Below are 15,266 nucleotides of genomic sequence, written 5' to 3'. Positions count from 1 at the left end.
TTAAGAGAGCAGAAGGGAGAGGAAGAGAGAGATGGAAACACCAATGATAGAGAGAAACATCATCCATTGGCTGCCTCCTATATGCCCCATACTGGGGATTGAGCACACAACCCAGGCATGTGTCCTGACTGGGAATAGAACCATTAAACTCTTGGTACATGGGATGATGCTCAATCAACTGGGCAACACCGGCCACCAATAGTTCTGTACTTTAGAATCGTATTTCTAGATGATCTCACTGAACAGAAAGCCAGTTTTCTAGTTATGATTTAAACTGTCCTTGTTCTCATTTGTATTTTGTAAAGTCCACTTGAATTTGTGTAATTAGTAAAGCACTATTTGCAAAATATTCCTTAGGCAAACACACACACACACACACACAGAGAGAGAGAGAGAGAGAGAGAGAGAGAGAGAGAGAGAGAGAGAGAGAAAGAGAACGTCCTAATGAGAGAAGAAGAGATTCTACAGCAGCACAGAAATAGAAACTATTTGTCTTTTGTGCTTACAAATTGTTGCATTTTTCTGTTTCCAAATTGCTAAAGACATGAAAACACACACACACACACACACACACACACACACACACACACACACACACACTTTTTAACATCACCTAAATGTAAAGGGAGTCATTATCTATTCCTAAATTGTTTAACACAAGCTGGTTTCAAATTAAAAATGAGTCTGCTTAATTTAAAATTGAGAGAAGAAAATGTGGTAAACACAAATATATTCAATGTAATTGCAAAATAACCCTTTAATGTGCTGAAATCTAACTTTCTTATAATGACAGTGATGAGGTTTGCATGTTAATCAAATCCTTCATCCGGGATGTTGCCATAGTACCCACTGTGCAAACCTTAAGCCCAAGAACTGTCCTCCTCACTCAAAGGCAGTGACTGTCACATTTCCCAGCAGCCTGCCCATGAGGAATGGCTTCCCTCATTGGTGACGGAGTGCCTGGTTGTGGAAAAACAAGGTAGGGTGGAAAGCAGTATTTACTCACCTGAGTCTGACTCAGTGTGGAGTTCTCACCTGGATTCTGAGGAAAACTCAGAGAGTTCCAGAGAAGTAGAAATGGTAAACAAAACTCTCCTTCAATAAATGTGCAAAATTGACCTAAAGTCACCTTAAATAGTAAGTGACTTTTCCTAGGGTCTGTTTCTAAAAAAATAAAGTCACCAGCATTAATATCTATATAACTTAAGTACTGATACAAGTAAATTTCAGAGACAGACACATAGAACAGAAATATTGCTTTCTCATTCATTGCTTCAAAAAGAGCAAGTACCACCATGCTCTAAATACTTGATCACACAGCCTACATAGATCTTTCCACTCATGTACATATTTGTGGAAAGGATGCTGATTGAACAAACAGATTAGGGTTAACTTCCTGAAAGTGAAAATGTATTCCTAGAACATTGGTCCACAAATGTGACTCAGGTAGTTTCCCCCATTTGAAAAATAGACCTTTCCATATGTAGAAGTCTTTATTTTATGTAAGAACAGCAAATACTCCTAGCATCTTCATACATTTTACAAATAACTTTTATATATCACTTCACTGTGGCGTAAAACAAATTGACTAGGAACTATTATAATACCCAATTTACAGATGAGGAAATGGAAATGAAAAGATACTAGGGCTGCTCAGCTAGCAAGTGAGAGAACTAGAATTGGAAATGGGATTGGCATTTGTTCTCAGTCAGAAGGGGCCATAGGAGTGAGGAGGAGGATTCTAAGGTGAGCAGAGCTGCTGCTGTGATTTTTTTGTGCTTGCCTCATCTCCTTTTTCCCTCAGCTGGGTATTCCCATCCATAGCACATGCCTGTTGTAAGCTTATTGCATTAAGCTCAACTAAGCGAGAAGCTTCACTTTATTTTATAGCTACACGTAATTATTATTTTGGTTCCAAATTCTGCCTCCCTTGGAAGTGTGCATTGTGAAATACCTGGTATAAATCAAACAGTTATCCCCATGAATTTGATGTCCTTCAGATCCTAGTCTGGCTGCTGATGTTGTGCAAGGCATCGAGGAAGGGGATCTAGTCTAGGGCAGCCCATCCTTTCTGGTGCCCCCACTTCACTCTGGACTTGGGAAATGCCCCAGGCTTATCTACCTGGAAAAGGAAGCAGATCCAGGTGCCTTTGGCTCTCGGTTTCCACAATCCAAGTTTCCTTTGGGTTTTCTTTCAGGTGCCTTTCCAAGGATTTTTATTTAGCTAGCAGAGTAGTAGGAGAAAGGGGAAAGCTTTGTTCTTACTCTCTAAAATTTATGATCAAACTTACGAGTGACTTTTGAAACCAAAAAACTAGTTCTCTACTCCTCTGTCCTTTGTTTCCTGCCTCTTGAGACAATGGTGCCTTTTAAGATCTAGCTCCTCACAAAGCAGTCAAGAGGCAAAAGGGAATACCATGGGGGAAATCCTATCAGCATTTTAAAAACTTCTCTTGGCAAAATAGCTGACTTTTCTTAGTTCTTATATGTATTAGACACTGTGCCAACATTTTACGTGTGTTATTTCATTCAATCCACAACTATATAAAGGTGGGAGAACCTAAGGCCTAGAGAGAGTGAGTAATTTGCTTAAGGTCACAAGACTTAGAGGTGGTGGTGCTGATATTTAAATTCCTTTGTGTATTTGTTCATTCATTCATTTCACAAAGGTTTTAGTAGCCCTTACTATGGAGCAGACACTCTACCAGATGCTGGGGATACAGCAGGGAACAAGGCAGATAAGATTTCGGCCCTCCTGGAGCTGACTTTATAGTGGGAGACAGAAAATATGAAAATAGGTAAATGACATAAGTTTCCAACAGTTGAAAGTTTTATGAAGAAAATAAAACACTTAAACCCAGACATTTTGACCTCAGAACCTGTGCTTATAACTACTGCCTCCTCATTCTCTTAGGAATAATTGGGGTGGGAGGAGAAGGAGGAGGAGTAGTCACTCTGCCACAATCCCCTTCCTTCTCCGTCAGAGAAGGAAGAACTACTGATTTATTTGAAACGCATGTGAGGGAAGTATGCATGATCCAAGTTAGACACAGCCAGGAGTGGGGCCAGAACTTCTGCCTTGTTGCCATGCAACGTGGCAGAAGTTACTGCCCTGTAGCTGTTTGCTCATTCACTTACTCGCTCATTCATTCACTCATTCACTCACTCATTATTCACTCACTCAGCAAACCCTCTCAGGTCCCTGGCACCAGGCCAGGCACTGAAGGTGAAGCAGGAAAGACAGAGCTATGTCCTCAAGATGTTAGTAATTCAGTGGGGCGAAGCAGGCACTGAACGAGGCAGTTATATGCACAGATGCAGTGTACTGGGTTCGGTGAGGGCTATAACTAATGCCAACTTTGTTCTCTTGATAAAATGGGGCCCGGGAGCCAGGCTGCCCCAAGCCTGTAGGCCTGTGCCTAGGCCAGGAGTGGCCGGGGTCCTGGAACATGACAGAGGGTGCAGGTCGGGCTGAGTGTACAAATTTTTGTGCACCATGCTACTAGTTCATCTATATAAATATATAAATATATAAAAGCCTAATATGCAAAGTATCCCCTCAGGAGTTTGGCCAATTGGGAGTTTGATCACTCGCTATGACATGCACTGACCACCAGTGGGCAGCGCAGAATAAAGGATGGCCCTAACCCTACCCATGCATGAATTTTGTGCACTGGGCCTCTAGTTAATTATAAATTGTGAATTAATATCCTGTGATCTAAAGGCAGAGAAACATTTGTAATTCTCTAAGTATCTGCCTTTGCAAAGGTTGATTTAAAAACAATGTGACACAGCAATTTGGAGATTTGCCAAGAGATTATTTTTACAAGATCATTTAGAATACAACTGATAAATCCACACAATGGATAGATGTCATAATTGTTCTAAAGAAATGACTTAGGGGCAGTGCTTGGTATAGGGTTCATGGATCTTCCAAGTGGATGAACACATCCACTTGTAGCAGGGTGATGCACCCCAACTCTGGCACCAGGGACCCTCCCAGCTTTTGCCCTATGTATCTCTTCATCTGATTGTTCTTCTCTATCCTTTAACATATCCTTTAATAAGCTGGTAAATGTAAGTGTTTGCCTAAGTTCTGTGAGCCACTTAGCAAATTAATCAACTCCAAGGAGAGGGGTAGTGAGAGCCGCAGGTTTATTGGTCAGCAGCACAGGTGACAACATAGATTTCCAATTGGCATCTGCAGTGAGGTGGGAGCGGTCCTGTGGAACTGAGCTCTCAACCTGTGGGATCTGATGCTATCTCTAGGTAGATAGTGTCAGAATTGAGGTAGATTGTAGGACAACCTGCAGGCATCACAAAATTTCTTCTTGTGGGGTCAGAAGTGTTGTGTGGTAGTAGTGTGAGAGTAAAGGATAAACATAGGAGGAAGGACTGGAGGGTTGTTGTTGTTTTTTTAACTCAGGAAGTCAAGGCATATTGTGGTTGAGAACTTATTAATAAAAGAGATTTATTAGTCTCACTGTAGCCTCAGATCATCCAGAGAATGTGTTTGTATTCCCAAGCTAAACAATTCACAGCTTATCCATGGTTAATGCAACTACTATGAGTCAGACAGAGATTACAAGTGAAATCAGTGGGACCTAGATGCAAGAAGAGTTCCAGACTGACTAGGTGAGGTGCATTCACAAGGAAAAAGCACCAGGACTCAGAGAATGATTCTATGAAAGAGTAGAGCAGAGTATGGGAAGAGGAAGAATTAGTTGTAAAACTGATTTAGCAAAAGTGGTACCATAAAGAAATAGGAAAGCCAAGAGGAAGTTTAAGGATGAAGATATTGATATGGACTTCAGATATGATGAGGTGGAGATGCTAGTGGGACGTCCAGGTTGGGATGGACAGCCCATGATTGGGATAAGAGCCCAGGAGAGAGGCTACTTACTTGTCTGGCTCCCTGGGCTTTAGGAGGGCAGGGTTTCTGTCTGTCTTGATCATAATTATATGCCCAGCACTTAGAACAGTGCCTGGAACAGAGTAAGCACTTAAAAATAGTTGTTGAATGAATGGGTAAATGGGCAGATGAATGGGTGAATGAGAGGCAAATAATAATAACTATGTACATGTTTTTTGCTCCTTTATTGCATAGAATAGTGTTGGGCTTAAAGAATACTTGGGGGAATGATTGTGGTGACTCTTTTTGCTAAAATAGGCTGTTTTTAAAATTATAACTAGGTCAGATGTTGGAAATATATGAAGAACTTAAATAAATATTTGAAATAGAATCAAGGGTCCCACATTTCGTATCCTGTATCCATAAGAACAGTCACCTGACTCAAGGGATGAGCATTCAGACCCGATTAGCTGTGGTCTGTATACTTTCTTGAAACTGGCAAGCACCAGCTCTAAATAACTTGAGTTCACACAAAATCAACAAAATACAATCTTCTTTAGGAGAAAGTATACCCGTTACAAAGACGCCATTGCCCCACATGGAGAATACAATGCCCTGGAAATCCCACAGCTCAGAGGACTATCGGAAACATGTTCTTTTCTGTGGCACAGAAGTGATCCAGGTCAAGCCCACTGAGCAGGGGCCAGTAAGAGCAGTTGTTTTGCGAACAGGTGAGTCAATTCCACTTTCGTAAGTTTAGTCTATGATTGAAGGTGGGGGAATTGGATTTGGGGGAATCTTGTTGTGATTATGAAGTTTGCACATTCCGGCAATAACAGCCACACTCATTTTCAATCCGGCCCTTATTCTAAGTTGCCACCATTTTTCCACTATTTTCAACTGAAAGGTTCATTGTTAAAACCCTTGTAGATGATGAATCAAACACAGGGATAAAGTATATTTCCTCGAAGGCAAAAGTGTGTTCTTGGTTTTTCTTGTGTCCTTCGGCTTCTTGTCTTCTCTTCTCTCCACCCACTCTGAGTACCAAGAAAACAGTTTCAACCACTATCACTTGAGAGCATTTTTTCTTTCAAAGAGTTGCTTGCTCGGCTACTAAGATCCCTGCTGGCTATCTCCACCTGGTTGCCCCATAGACACTCCAAAGTCAAGGCATTTAAACGTGATCTCATTCTCCTCTAGCACTTCTTTCTGTTGACAACATCACCATCTGGTAGAGTCTTTATATTTATCTTAACTCTTCACTTTCTCCAATACCAAATAGGGCACCACATCCTGTCCACTTCACAAATACGTCCTGAGCCCTGTCTCCCTCTCCTTCACCCCCATTGTGTCCAGGCCTTCACCATATCCTGTCTAAACCATTACAACAGAAACATTTCTTAACTGTTGCTTTCAACTTTGCCTCAAATACTTTTCCTTATATTTTGTTCAACCTTTCTCTAACCTATTCCTCAATCTGTCACCAAGTCACATCTATAAAACATAACTTGAAGCAGCTTATGCACATCATGCTTAAAAACTTTTCAGGATATTAGAATTAGTCCCAATCTTTCACATGACATCATACGGCCACCACATTCCATGATCTGTCCCAGCTCTGGTGTTCACCCCTGACCTGTATTTCTGCCACCTGACATAGTCACAGACCTAAAATGCACCTTGCACTTTACCTCTCTACTACTACCTGATTTTTTTCAAATTTTAAAAAAAAAAGTTTTGTTCAAACTATTCAGTGGGCAGGAGAATATCTCTTGGCCTGCTGAGAAGCAGAAGCCAAGAAGGGTAGAGATCATGAAAACCACCTGATTTGAGCTTTTAAAGTGCTGAGGCAGTGGTTCTCAACCTTGGCTGCACATTAGAATCACCTGGGAATCTTGTTAAAATCCTGATTTCTGGTCCTCATCCTCCGGAAATTCTGTTTCTTTGTTACTAATGATGAGGCTCAGAAATCAGGATTTTAACAAGATTCCCAGGTGATTCTAATGTGCAGCCAAGGTTGAGAACCACTGTGCTAAGTTAACAGGTTATAGGAAACTCTGCCCCTTTTCTCCAAAGCCTGAAAAGCCATGTTTCAGGAGACCAGGTGTCCATTAAGTAGTGGGATTAAGGCATGTTTTATATTTATAATACTGACTCATATCTAGAATGTATAGTAGTCAACCTTAGATATTAATAACTTAGATATTAATGAGTATCTACTAAGTGCTATGCACTGAGGACTCTATAGAAAAATATCGTGAGGTATTCCTTGTCTTTAAGGAAGATTTATGGTGTGGTGAGGGACACAGATGGATTTACAACTAACTCAAACAAAGAGCAGTGTAGATGTCTTTGACCAAGTGTTATAGGCATTCCAAAAAGCAGAGAGATTATTTTTGATATGAACTATAAAAGTAGGACTCTGAAAACATTAATCCGATGAAGTGGCATTTTGAGCCACACCTGATAGGAAGGATTTAGCCAATCATATCAGAGAGCTGAAAAGGCATGTTAATTTACATCTGAAACACACAAAGGAAGGAAAGCACAGGGGTCTCTGGGACCAGTGAGCAACTGAGAGATAAGTCTAGCAAGGAAGGGGTGGAACAGCTTTAAGGGGGCCTCAAATGCCATGCCTAGTTATGTGAACTTTATTCTAAAAAGTGGGTGTTCTGGACGGTTTTTGAGCTTAAAAATGACATGATCAGAGGCATATATATTTAAGAAGTTACTTGCCTTGTGCATTGTTTTTCTCTTAATTTTCTATTATTTTCAATACATATTTGGTCTAAAACTGCAATGTGAGCTACTGACACAGTGACTCGCAAAGAAAGAGAAACCAAGCAGGGCTACGGGAATGCTACTTCTTGTGCCCAGCAAATTGTGAGGAGAATAAATGTAAATACACTGTTAGGTCACAGCAATGTTGTTTTCATTCCATAGTCAAATGACCCTCCTAACCAATTCTTTTTTTTTTTTCTATCCCCTGACCTCCTCCCCCCCCCCCGCCCCCCCGCGCCGCCCTCCTAACCAATTCTTAATTCAATACAAACCATTTTTGGTTTGGAGAAACTAAAGGACCTTCCTCTGCCCGTAATTATCTTCATGCAGGTTACAATACAGCCAAAGGGGACTTGGTGAGATCCATCCTTTACCCCCGGCCTCTGAACTTCAAACTCTACAGTGGTGCCTTCAAGTTCATAGTGTTCCTGGCCTGTATTGGAGTTGTGGGATTTTCCTATGCCCTTGGTGTGTATATGTATCACAGAGTAAGTACTGAGGGTAAGGGTTTTTAATAGTATAGTTTTATCAAGGAGTTTGACTTACCACTGAGTCCTGTTATTCTGTGAATCAATGATGTCCAACAGAGCTTGCTTAGATGATGAAAATATTGTATGCAGTATAGACACTGTCTAGTTTGGTAGCCCTTAACCATGCATGCTTATTGAGCACTTGAAATATGGCTAGTGTAACCAAGGCAGTGAATTTTCTATTTTATTTTATTTTCATTAATCAGCCATTTGTGGTTAGTAAAAATTATATTAGATGGTGCAGCTACAAAAAGTTGCTCCTTTCACCACTTAGATGGGGATAAGAATTTACTGCATTGGTAATACCCAAGCCAAATAACTTCAGAGAAAATACATATTTCTTAAGCCTGATGTGATGGGGAGGATTTCATTAATCAGATCAGAGGGCAGGAAGGCCATACTAATTCGAGTGAGCAAATACGAAAGAAGAAATGCACACGGGCCTTCTGGCACCAGCAAGCAATTAAGAGATTAAGTCTAGCAAGATAGAAAGAGATCAGATTGAAGGAGACCCTGAATGTCATGCCTAGAAATATGGATTATTTGTGAGTGTTGACATATTTGAGGGTGTACTCTGTACAGGAAATACTTAACATACCATGCAGCCAATGGTTGGCCCTGTGTTTTGTTAGGTTCTGAGATGAAATTCAATGTCTACTTTTACAGAGCTGCATGCTGGATGGATTCCCACTACCTTTTAAGTTTCAGGGTGTCTGTTTCATTTGAATGTCTCTCTCTTCATACTTGTGATAGCTGGAGAGGGAAAGGTTGTCACAATGATCTCTGAGGTCCTTTCTGGTCCTGAGAGTCTAATTCTCTTGTGAGCTATGTCATCTTTTCTGTGAGACATCTGAGATCTTAACAGTGTAGGCTCAAAGGAAAGAAGAAAAAAATGTGAATAAACAGATTCAAACATGGGTATGAAACTGAGTGGAGGTGTCCTAGTTACAATGCACCAACTGGTAGCATCAAGTACATTCTCTGTGTGTGTTGGAGGGGGAGAGGGGTGAATATTATGGGCAGAGACACGGTCTTAAGAATAACTAGGCGATGTTCATGCTCTCATTTGATCTCTGATAGTCCTTTCAATCTGAAGTAAGACTCCATGGAGCACGTCTGGAGGAGGCCAGGGTATATTGGCAGGAGTAGAATGGACCCTGAAGGAATGAGGCACACTGTCAAACCCCGGGGGACTGAACTTTGAGGCAGGATACCAGTTACAAATGGGAGTAGGAGTGTTCAGCAGGAAAACAGGCACAAGACCCTGTCCTGAGACCGGGAGGTGCTGGCAATGATGGAGAAGGAAGGTTTTCTGGGCAGGACTCAACATCTAATATGCACCAAAGCAACAAGGCTAATTACAGACCCCATCTTCTTGGGGTCAAAACCTGTGGTGCTGTTGACCTCCTTTATGTGCACTGGTTCAAGATTAGACAGGGCCGAGTCCTTAAAGTCAAAACTCCTCTGTGGCTGTGGGAGGGAAAAGCAGGCAATTATGGATTTTGCAATAAACTGAGATTGGACCAAAGATGTATCTAGCAGCCATTGCTACTGAATTTGAAGCTGCGATTTCAGTACTCAAAAGAGGACTTTATGGTCAAACTTATGGTTCATTTAAAAAAAAAAATAACACCTAGGCAAGGTTGGAGAGGATTGAGCCATTATAACTAGGGCATGTGAAAAATAAAACAAACCACCCCATGACTTGATCTTGGCCCTGCCTTTGCCAGCCTGTGAATTTCTTCAGATCTGCCTGGAATCTTGACTCCAGGAGAACTGGCTTGTTAGTAAAACACATTGGTACGCATTTGTGCCTTGGAGTCGGATCAACTAGAGTTCAGATCCTCATCATTTAACTAACATGAGGCCTTGAAGAAGTTAACTTTTAAGCCTTGGTTTCCTCACTTATTAAGTGATTAAGAAAAAATAATGGTACATACGTCATGAGGTTATTGTGAAGTAACTAAGCAATGCGTGTGTGCCCGTCTCAGAGTGTGTGTCCAGTGAGGGCCAGCTATTTTCATTATTGGCTTCCCTATAGCAGATAATATTTGCTGAGATCTTGGCAAAATATTGGTCATAGTTTTTAGCAAGTTATCATTTATTCAATGTGTGTGCTGAGCACCTCCTCTGTTCAGAAACTGTGCTAAACTCTCTATCAAGAGATGAATAAGATAAATTCAAAGATGAGTAAGCTATAGCTGCTGTACCCAGGGAGTTTGTGGGCTAGAGGGGGAGAGAGGTTTATAATCCAAGAGTCAGGCCACTGTGTGAAATATAACTCTAGACTAGTCCCAGTGCCCTGGTAGACCAGAGGGTGTATGGATGGGCTGAGAAGGGCTAGGCACCCTGAGTGGAAGGAATGCTATGTGGAGAGAAACTGAGGCAGGAAAGGCCATGGAGAGTGTGGGGTGAGGACCAGAGTCTCCTGTGTTCTGCAGTGGGAGGCAATTTATTCATTCATTGAGCACAGCCAAGAGAACCCTCAGCCCTGCTGAGAGAGCCAGTTCGGTAGGAATCTTCTGAGTCATTAGCGCTTCTGTGTTGGGGGAGACAGTGCCAAGAAGGGTGCCAGCCTGCTTGGCTGGGCTAACCTGTGTGTCCCTCCCCTCCCCAGGTCTCACCAAGACGTACCGTAGCCATGGCCCTGCTCCTCTTCACCGGAACTGTCCCTCCAGTGCTGCCAGCTGCCCTGACCACAGGCATCATGTATGCACAAAAGAGGCTGAAGAAAAAGAAAATCTTCTGTATCTCCCCACAGAGAATCAATATGTGCGGACAAATAAACCTCGTGTGCTTTGACAAAGTATGAACTAAACTCTGCAGTTTGGCAATTGATGGTTTTAGAGCTGGGAAGAGCCTCAGAGAATGTCTAGTCCGGCGCCCTCATTTTACAGATGGGAGCACTGAGGCCAGAGAAGGCCACGTAGTGAGCTCATGTGAGATCATGTTTAGAAGCCTGCTGTGCTGAGGCCCAGGAAGTGGGTCAGCCATCACTCGTGCATTTCTTTCCTGTGAAATTTAATACTTTTGGTCCCTGTTTTGAGTTTCTAAACAATCTCTTACTGTAGTAACTTATAGATATGACTGCTTCTTCAGGCAAAAAAGAGAAAATATGAGGGACATTTTGATTCCCTGAAGTGCTTTGTCCTGAGCTGAAGTGAGCATATTCATTTCTCTGCCTCATAGCTTCACTGCTATAATGCAATGGCCTGGCTTGTTCCCTCGGTGGTGTCTTCAGTTCATTTGCATTTGAATAATTGATAAAGGCTTGACCACTTTTTAATTAACCCACTTTGGCAGAGGGCCCCATAATGAGATGTTCCTAGCTCTTGAGAAGTTCATGGTCTAGCTGAGGAAGCAGGTAAATGGAAGTGAAGATGATGATAATGCAGTGAGATGCATGCTTAATGCAGGTATGAGTGGAGCATAGAGGTGCAGTTACCTGGCGCAGGTGGGAGGTCATCTCTGAGCTGGGTTTTGGTTGTTGGATAGAATGGGCCTAGGCTCAGAGCCAAGCAGCCAAGAAACATAAGGATGTGAGGGCCTATAGCACAGGAGGATAAAGTTCACTGGGGTGTGGCTGGAATGTGGGCTGTTCCGTAGGGAATGCAGCTGGAGAGGAGGAGCCCAATTGCTCAGTGCCTGATGTACCAAGTTAAGGAGCAGGGCCTTGTCATGAAGCAAATGGGAGTCTTTCCCATTTTTTTAAAAAAGACCAGTAACATTTTTAAAAAATATTTATTTTATTGATTTTTTACAGAGAGGAAGGGAAACGGATAGTTAGAAACATCGATGAGAGAGAAACATCGATCAGCTGCCTCCTGCACACCTCCTACTGGGAATATGCCCGCAACCAAGGTACATGCCCTTGACCAGAATTGAACCCGGGACCCTTCAGTCCGCAGGCCGATGCTCTATCCACTGAGCCAAACCGGTCAGGGCCAGTAACATTTTTATAGGTGTGTTTTAGTTATTCCAATGGGGCGTTTGATAAGAAGGGATAGAAGGGAGATAGGGCTGAAGCAGGAGGTTATCTGGAGGTAACTGAAGAGCACGCTCATTGTCCTAGACAGTGAGGTCAAGAATGGAGACTAGAGGACAAACTGGAGAGACAGGAGCAGGCTTGACAAGTCTTCATCCCCAATTGGAAGTGGCATAGCTCTTAGATTGCTTTAGTTCTATTCTCTTTCAGTTTCCTTTGGTAAAGGAAATCCTCTATTGCCATCAGTGAGGAGCCAGTAGGGTTAACTTAACAGTAGCTTCCTTTTAGATTCAGGGCCAGATAACAGCCCTTTGGACATTTTCTAATAGGGACTCCCATTACTTACCCCAGCGACATCATTACTGTTTAGAATATAGGAAGGGGATTTATAAAATATGTTCATTATATTTGGTTATTTCTAGAGCTAATTTTACACAGGGTGTTTATCTTCCTATGTAAAGCTTTTTCCTCCCCATCCTCATGTGCTTCTTTGCTAGTCTGTGTTAAGGACCACTCTTCATCAAGCTTGGCCAAGTTCCTGGTGGCATGACATCATGTGATAATATAAAGGAGTCCTGATTGGGAATTAGCAAAATGAGAGATCGAATCCTGAATTTAGGCTAACTTTCTGCATGACTTTTGTGATAAGATTATCAAGTTTCTTTCTAGCTCTCACATTATAAAGCTCTACCAGCACGATGTTGGAATAAAAGCACTCTACAATTAATTGAATTATTGAATTTCCATCTAGTGCTGTTTCAATTTAGGAGATATTTACCACTGGGTTTCTGAGTACACTTGTTCCCATGTGTATCTCCAGTTAATGTCGGTTTGTTGTAAGTTCTCTAAAACAAGTTCCCCCTTTTCTATTCAATTCAGCCCAAGACTGGGATAATATTTATGCCAAGAAGTTTTCTTTATCTATTTTATTCTCTTTAGAATCTCAGATACAATTTAGGTTTCTTTCTATTTTATGGTCAGCTTTAGTGTATTATGGTCATTTTCACGCAGATAAATAACATGGTACCATTTCTATTTGCTGCCGTACCATCTCTATTTTCATGTTCAAAATATTGATGCTTAAAAACATAATCTAATCACCAGAAAAACATCTCAGTTTGGATTAAGTTGCTAAGTCTTTTTGAAATGGAACAACTCAAGGGGATTTGGAAACACATAGGTTGTGTTTCTTATAAAATACAGGAGGGAAATGAAGCAAATAGCTTTTCTTGTTTTTGCCCTTCAAGAAATAACTCACACAGGCATGTTAGCTTTCTATAAAGTCCAAATGAATGAATACAACAAAGATTCCTTAATTCTTTAATCTAAAAATCAGTATGGGCTTTGTCTTTCCATATACTTTGCCAAATTTATTTACCATTTGTTGTCTAGTGGAAGAATCTAGATGACTGGATTCTGGCTCTTTCTTTCTTATTTACAGGCCATTGTGTCCTAAGGCTGCTCCGGTCACCTGTAGCCTGTGACTGTGTCTACCTATTTACTCAGTTGTAAGAATTGAAAGCATTGTGATCACTTCACTGTAAAGTACTGTGCTAATGTGATGTGCTGTAATGATAGAAGATGTTGTTTAGTAGAAAACTGAAAATTCAGTGTCTTATACAGAGATGACCTTTAAAAAGTACGTCAGAGACCTGGGAGTCAGTGTTGAAATAGGATATTCCCCAACACTTGGTAGTACTCTGCTTTGCTTTGATAATGTTGACACAACGGTAGTCAGCTCCTTACTCTGAATGGGTGTTAAGCAGGCCTAAAGCTGTTGGTAGCCAGCTCTTTACTCTGAATGGATATTAAGCAGGCCTAAAGCTGTTAGCGTACGTACTGAAGACATTGGGATATGTAGTTCATGACCAACTGTGAAACAATGAGCAAATTAAAAGTGCTATGATTGTCCTCAGTTCTGTTTTGAATTCTCTATTACATTTTCTGATAAATACTCTCCCATAATACAGCAAATCAAATCTTCCAACTATTTTCCTCTTGACCTAACAATAAAACCCATTCATGGACATTCATTAATATTCATTTAGCACTTTGTTGCTCTTTTTAGTCTCAAAGCCCTTTATCAACATTTTATTATCAATCTGGAAAGTCACCATATCACCCATATTTTAGGAAATTGTGTGAACCAGATGGCAGACTGTGAACTAAATAGTCTTAAAAAGTAAAGAAAAAATTTCTGAGCTCTTCTTTAGAAAGATAACAAGTGCCAACTAAAAGCCAAAGCTGGTTCTTATTAGATATCCATTCACTGAACTTCTCTCATTTAACAACAAGTCAAAACATTAACAAAAACAAATCACTTCCATTTTGTTGTAATGGTTAGTAATTAGAATCATCTAATTATCAACATGGTCTTTTGGAAATCATTTGTCACCTGCTGAACATTTCTTTCAGGTGCCCTTCTCTGATTTAAAATTTGATGCTTCCAAAGAGAAGGCTTTGGATAACTGGATCTACTTTAATTTCTTGGGAACTTGTTTATTTATGTATTTTTTTCTTATAATTTAGTGATTTTAGAGAGAAAGGGAGAGGAAGAGAGAGATAGAAACATCAATGATGAGAGAGAATCATTAATTGGCTGCCTCCTGCATGCCCCCCACTGTGGATCAAACCCACAATTGAACCTGGGACCCTTCAGTCCACAGGCCGATGCTCTATCCACTGAGCCAAACCAGCTAGGTCTGGAATTTGGTTTTTATGTGAGTTATGATATAATTAAAAGCTCCAAATCTTATGCTAATACGACTCTATTTTTTCCCCCCCAGACTGGCACTCTTACAGAGGATGGGCTGGACCTCTGGGGAACTGTCCCCACTGCTGACAACTGGTAGGCACCTTCATGAAGAAGGAATGTGTGACTGGTGAGGCTGCCTTGGGCTACTCAAATCCATTCTTCCAGTGTTGAGGGATCAATGCCCCATAAAATATGTATAATAATTGGCTGGAACCAGCTCCCAATTATTCTAATTTTTTAAATTAAATGAGTTCTAATTTCAGAATTAGACAGGGAAAGTAGGCCTTCAAGCTCCACATGAAAAATGGAATAGAATGAGGTTAGTGATTAAGAAGCTGAATGACTAAAACAGAGCAGTAAAGA

At 41.1% G+C, this 15,266-nt stretch overlaps 1 protein-coding gene across 2 annotated transcripts in view; it reads left to right on the top strand.

Moving 5' to 3' along the window:
- Positions 1–15,266, top strand: part of ATP13A4 (ATPase 13A4) — a 254,995-nt gene that overhangs the window by 190,921 nt on the left and 48,808 nt on the right. For both annotated transcript variants that reach the window (XM_059687405.1, XM_059687406.1), the window contains 4 exons: positions 5,413–5,583; positions 7,964–8,121; positions 10,781–10,969; positions 14,935–14,996. In XM_059687405.1, coding sequence (XP_059543388.1) covers positions 5,413–5,583; positions 7,964–8,121; positions 10,781–10,969; positions 14,935–14,996 — 580 coding nt within the window. The remainder of the gene's footprint in view (positions 1–5,412; positions 5,584–7,963; positions 8,122–10,780; positions 10,970–14,934; positions 14,997–15,266) is intronic.

Source organism: Myotis daubentonii, chromosome 3 (assembly GCF_963259705.1).
Source record: "Myotis daubentonii chromosome 3, mMyoDau2.1, whole genome shotgun sequence".
Classification (NCBI taxonomy): domain Eukaryota; kingdom Metazoa; phylum Chordata; class Mammalia; order Chiroptera; family Vespertilionidae; genus Myotis; species Myotis daubentonii.
This window is presented reverse-complemented; position numbering and strand designations above follow the sequence as displayed.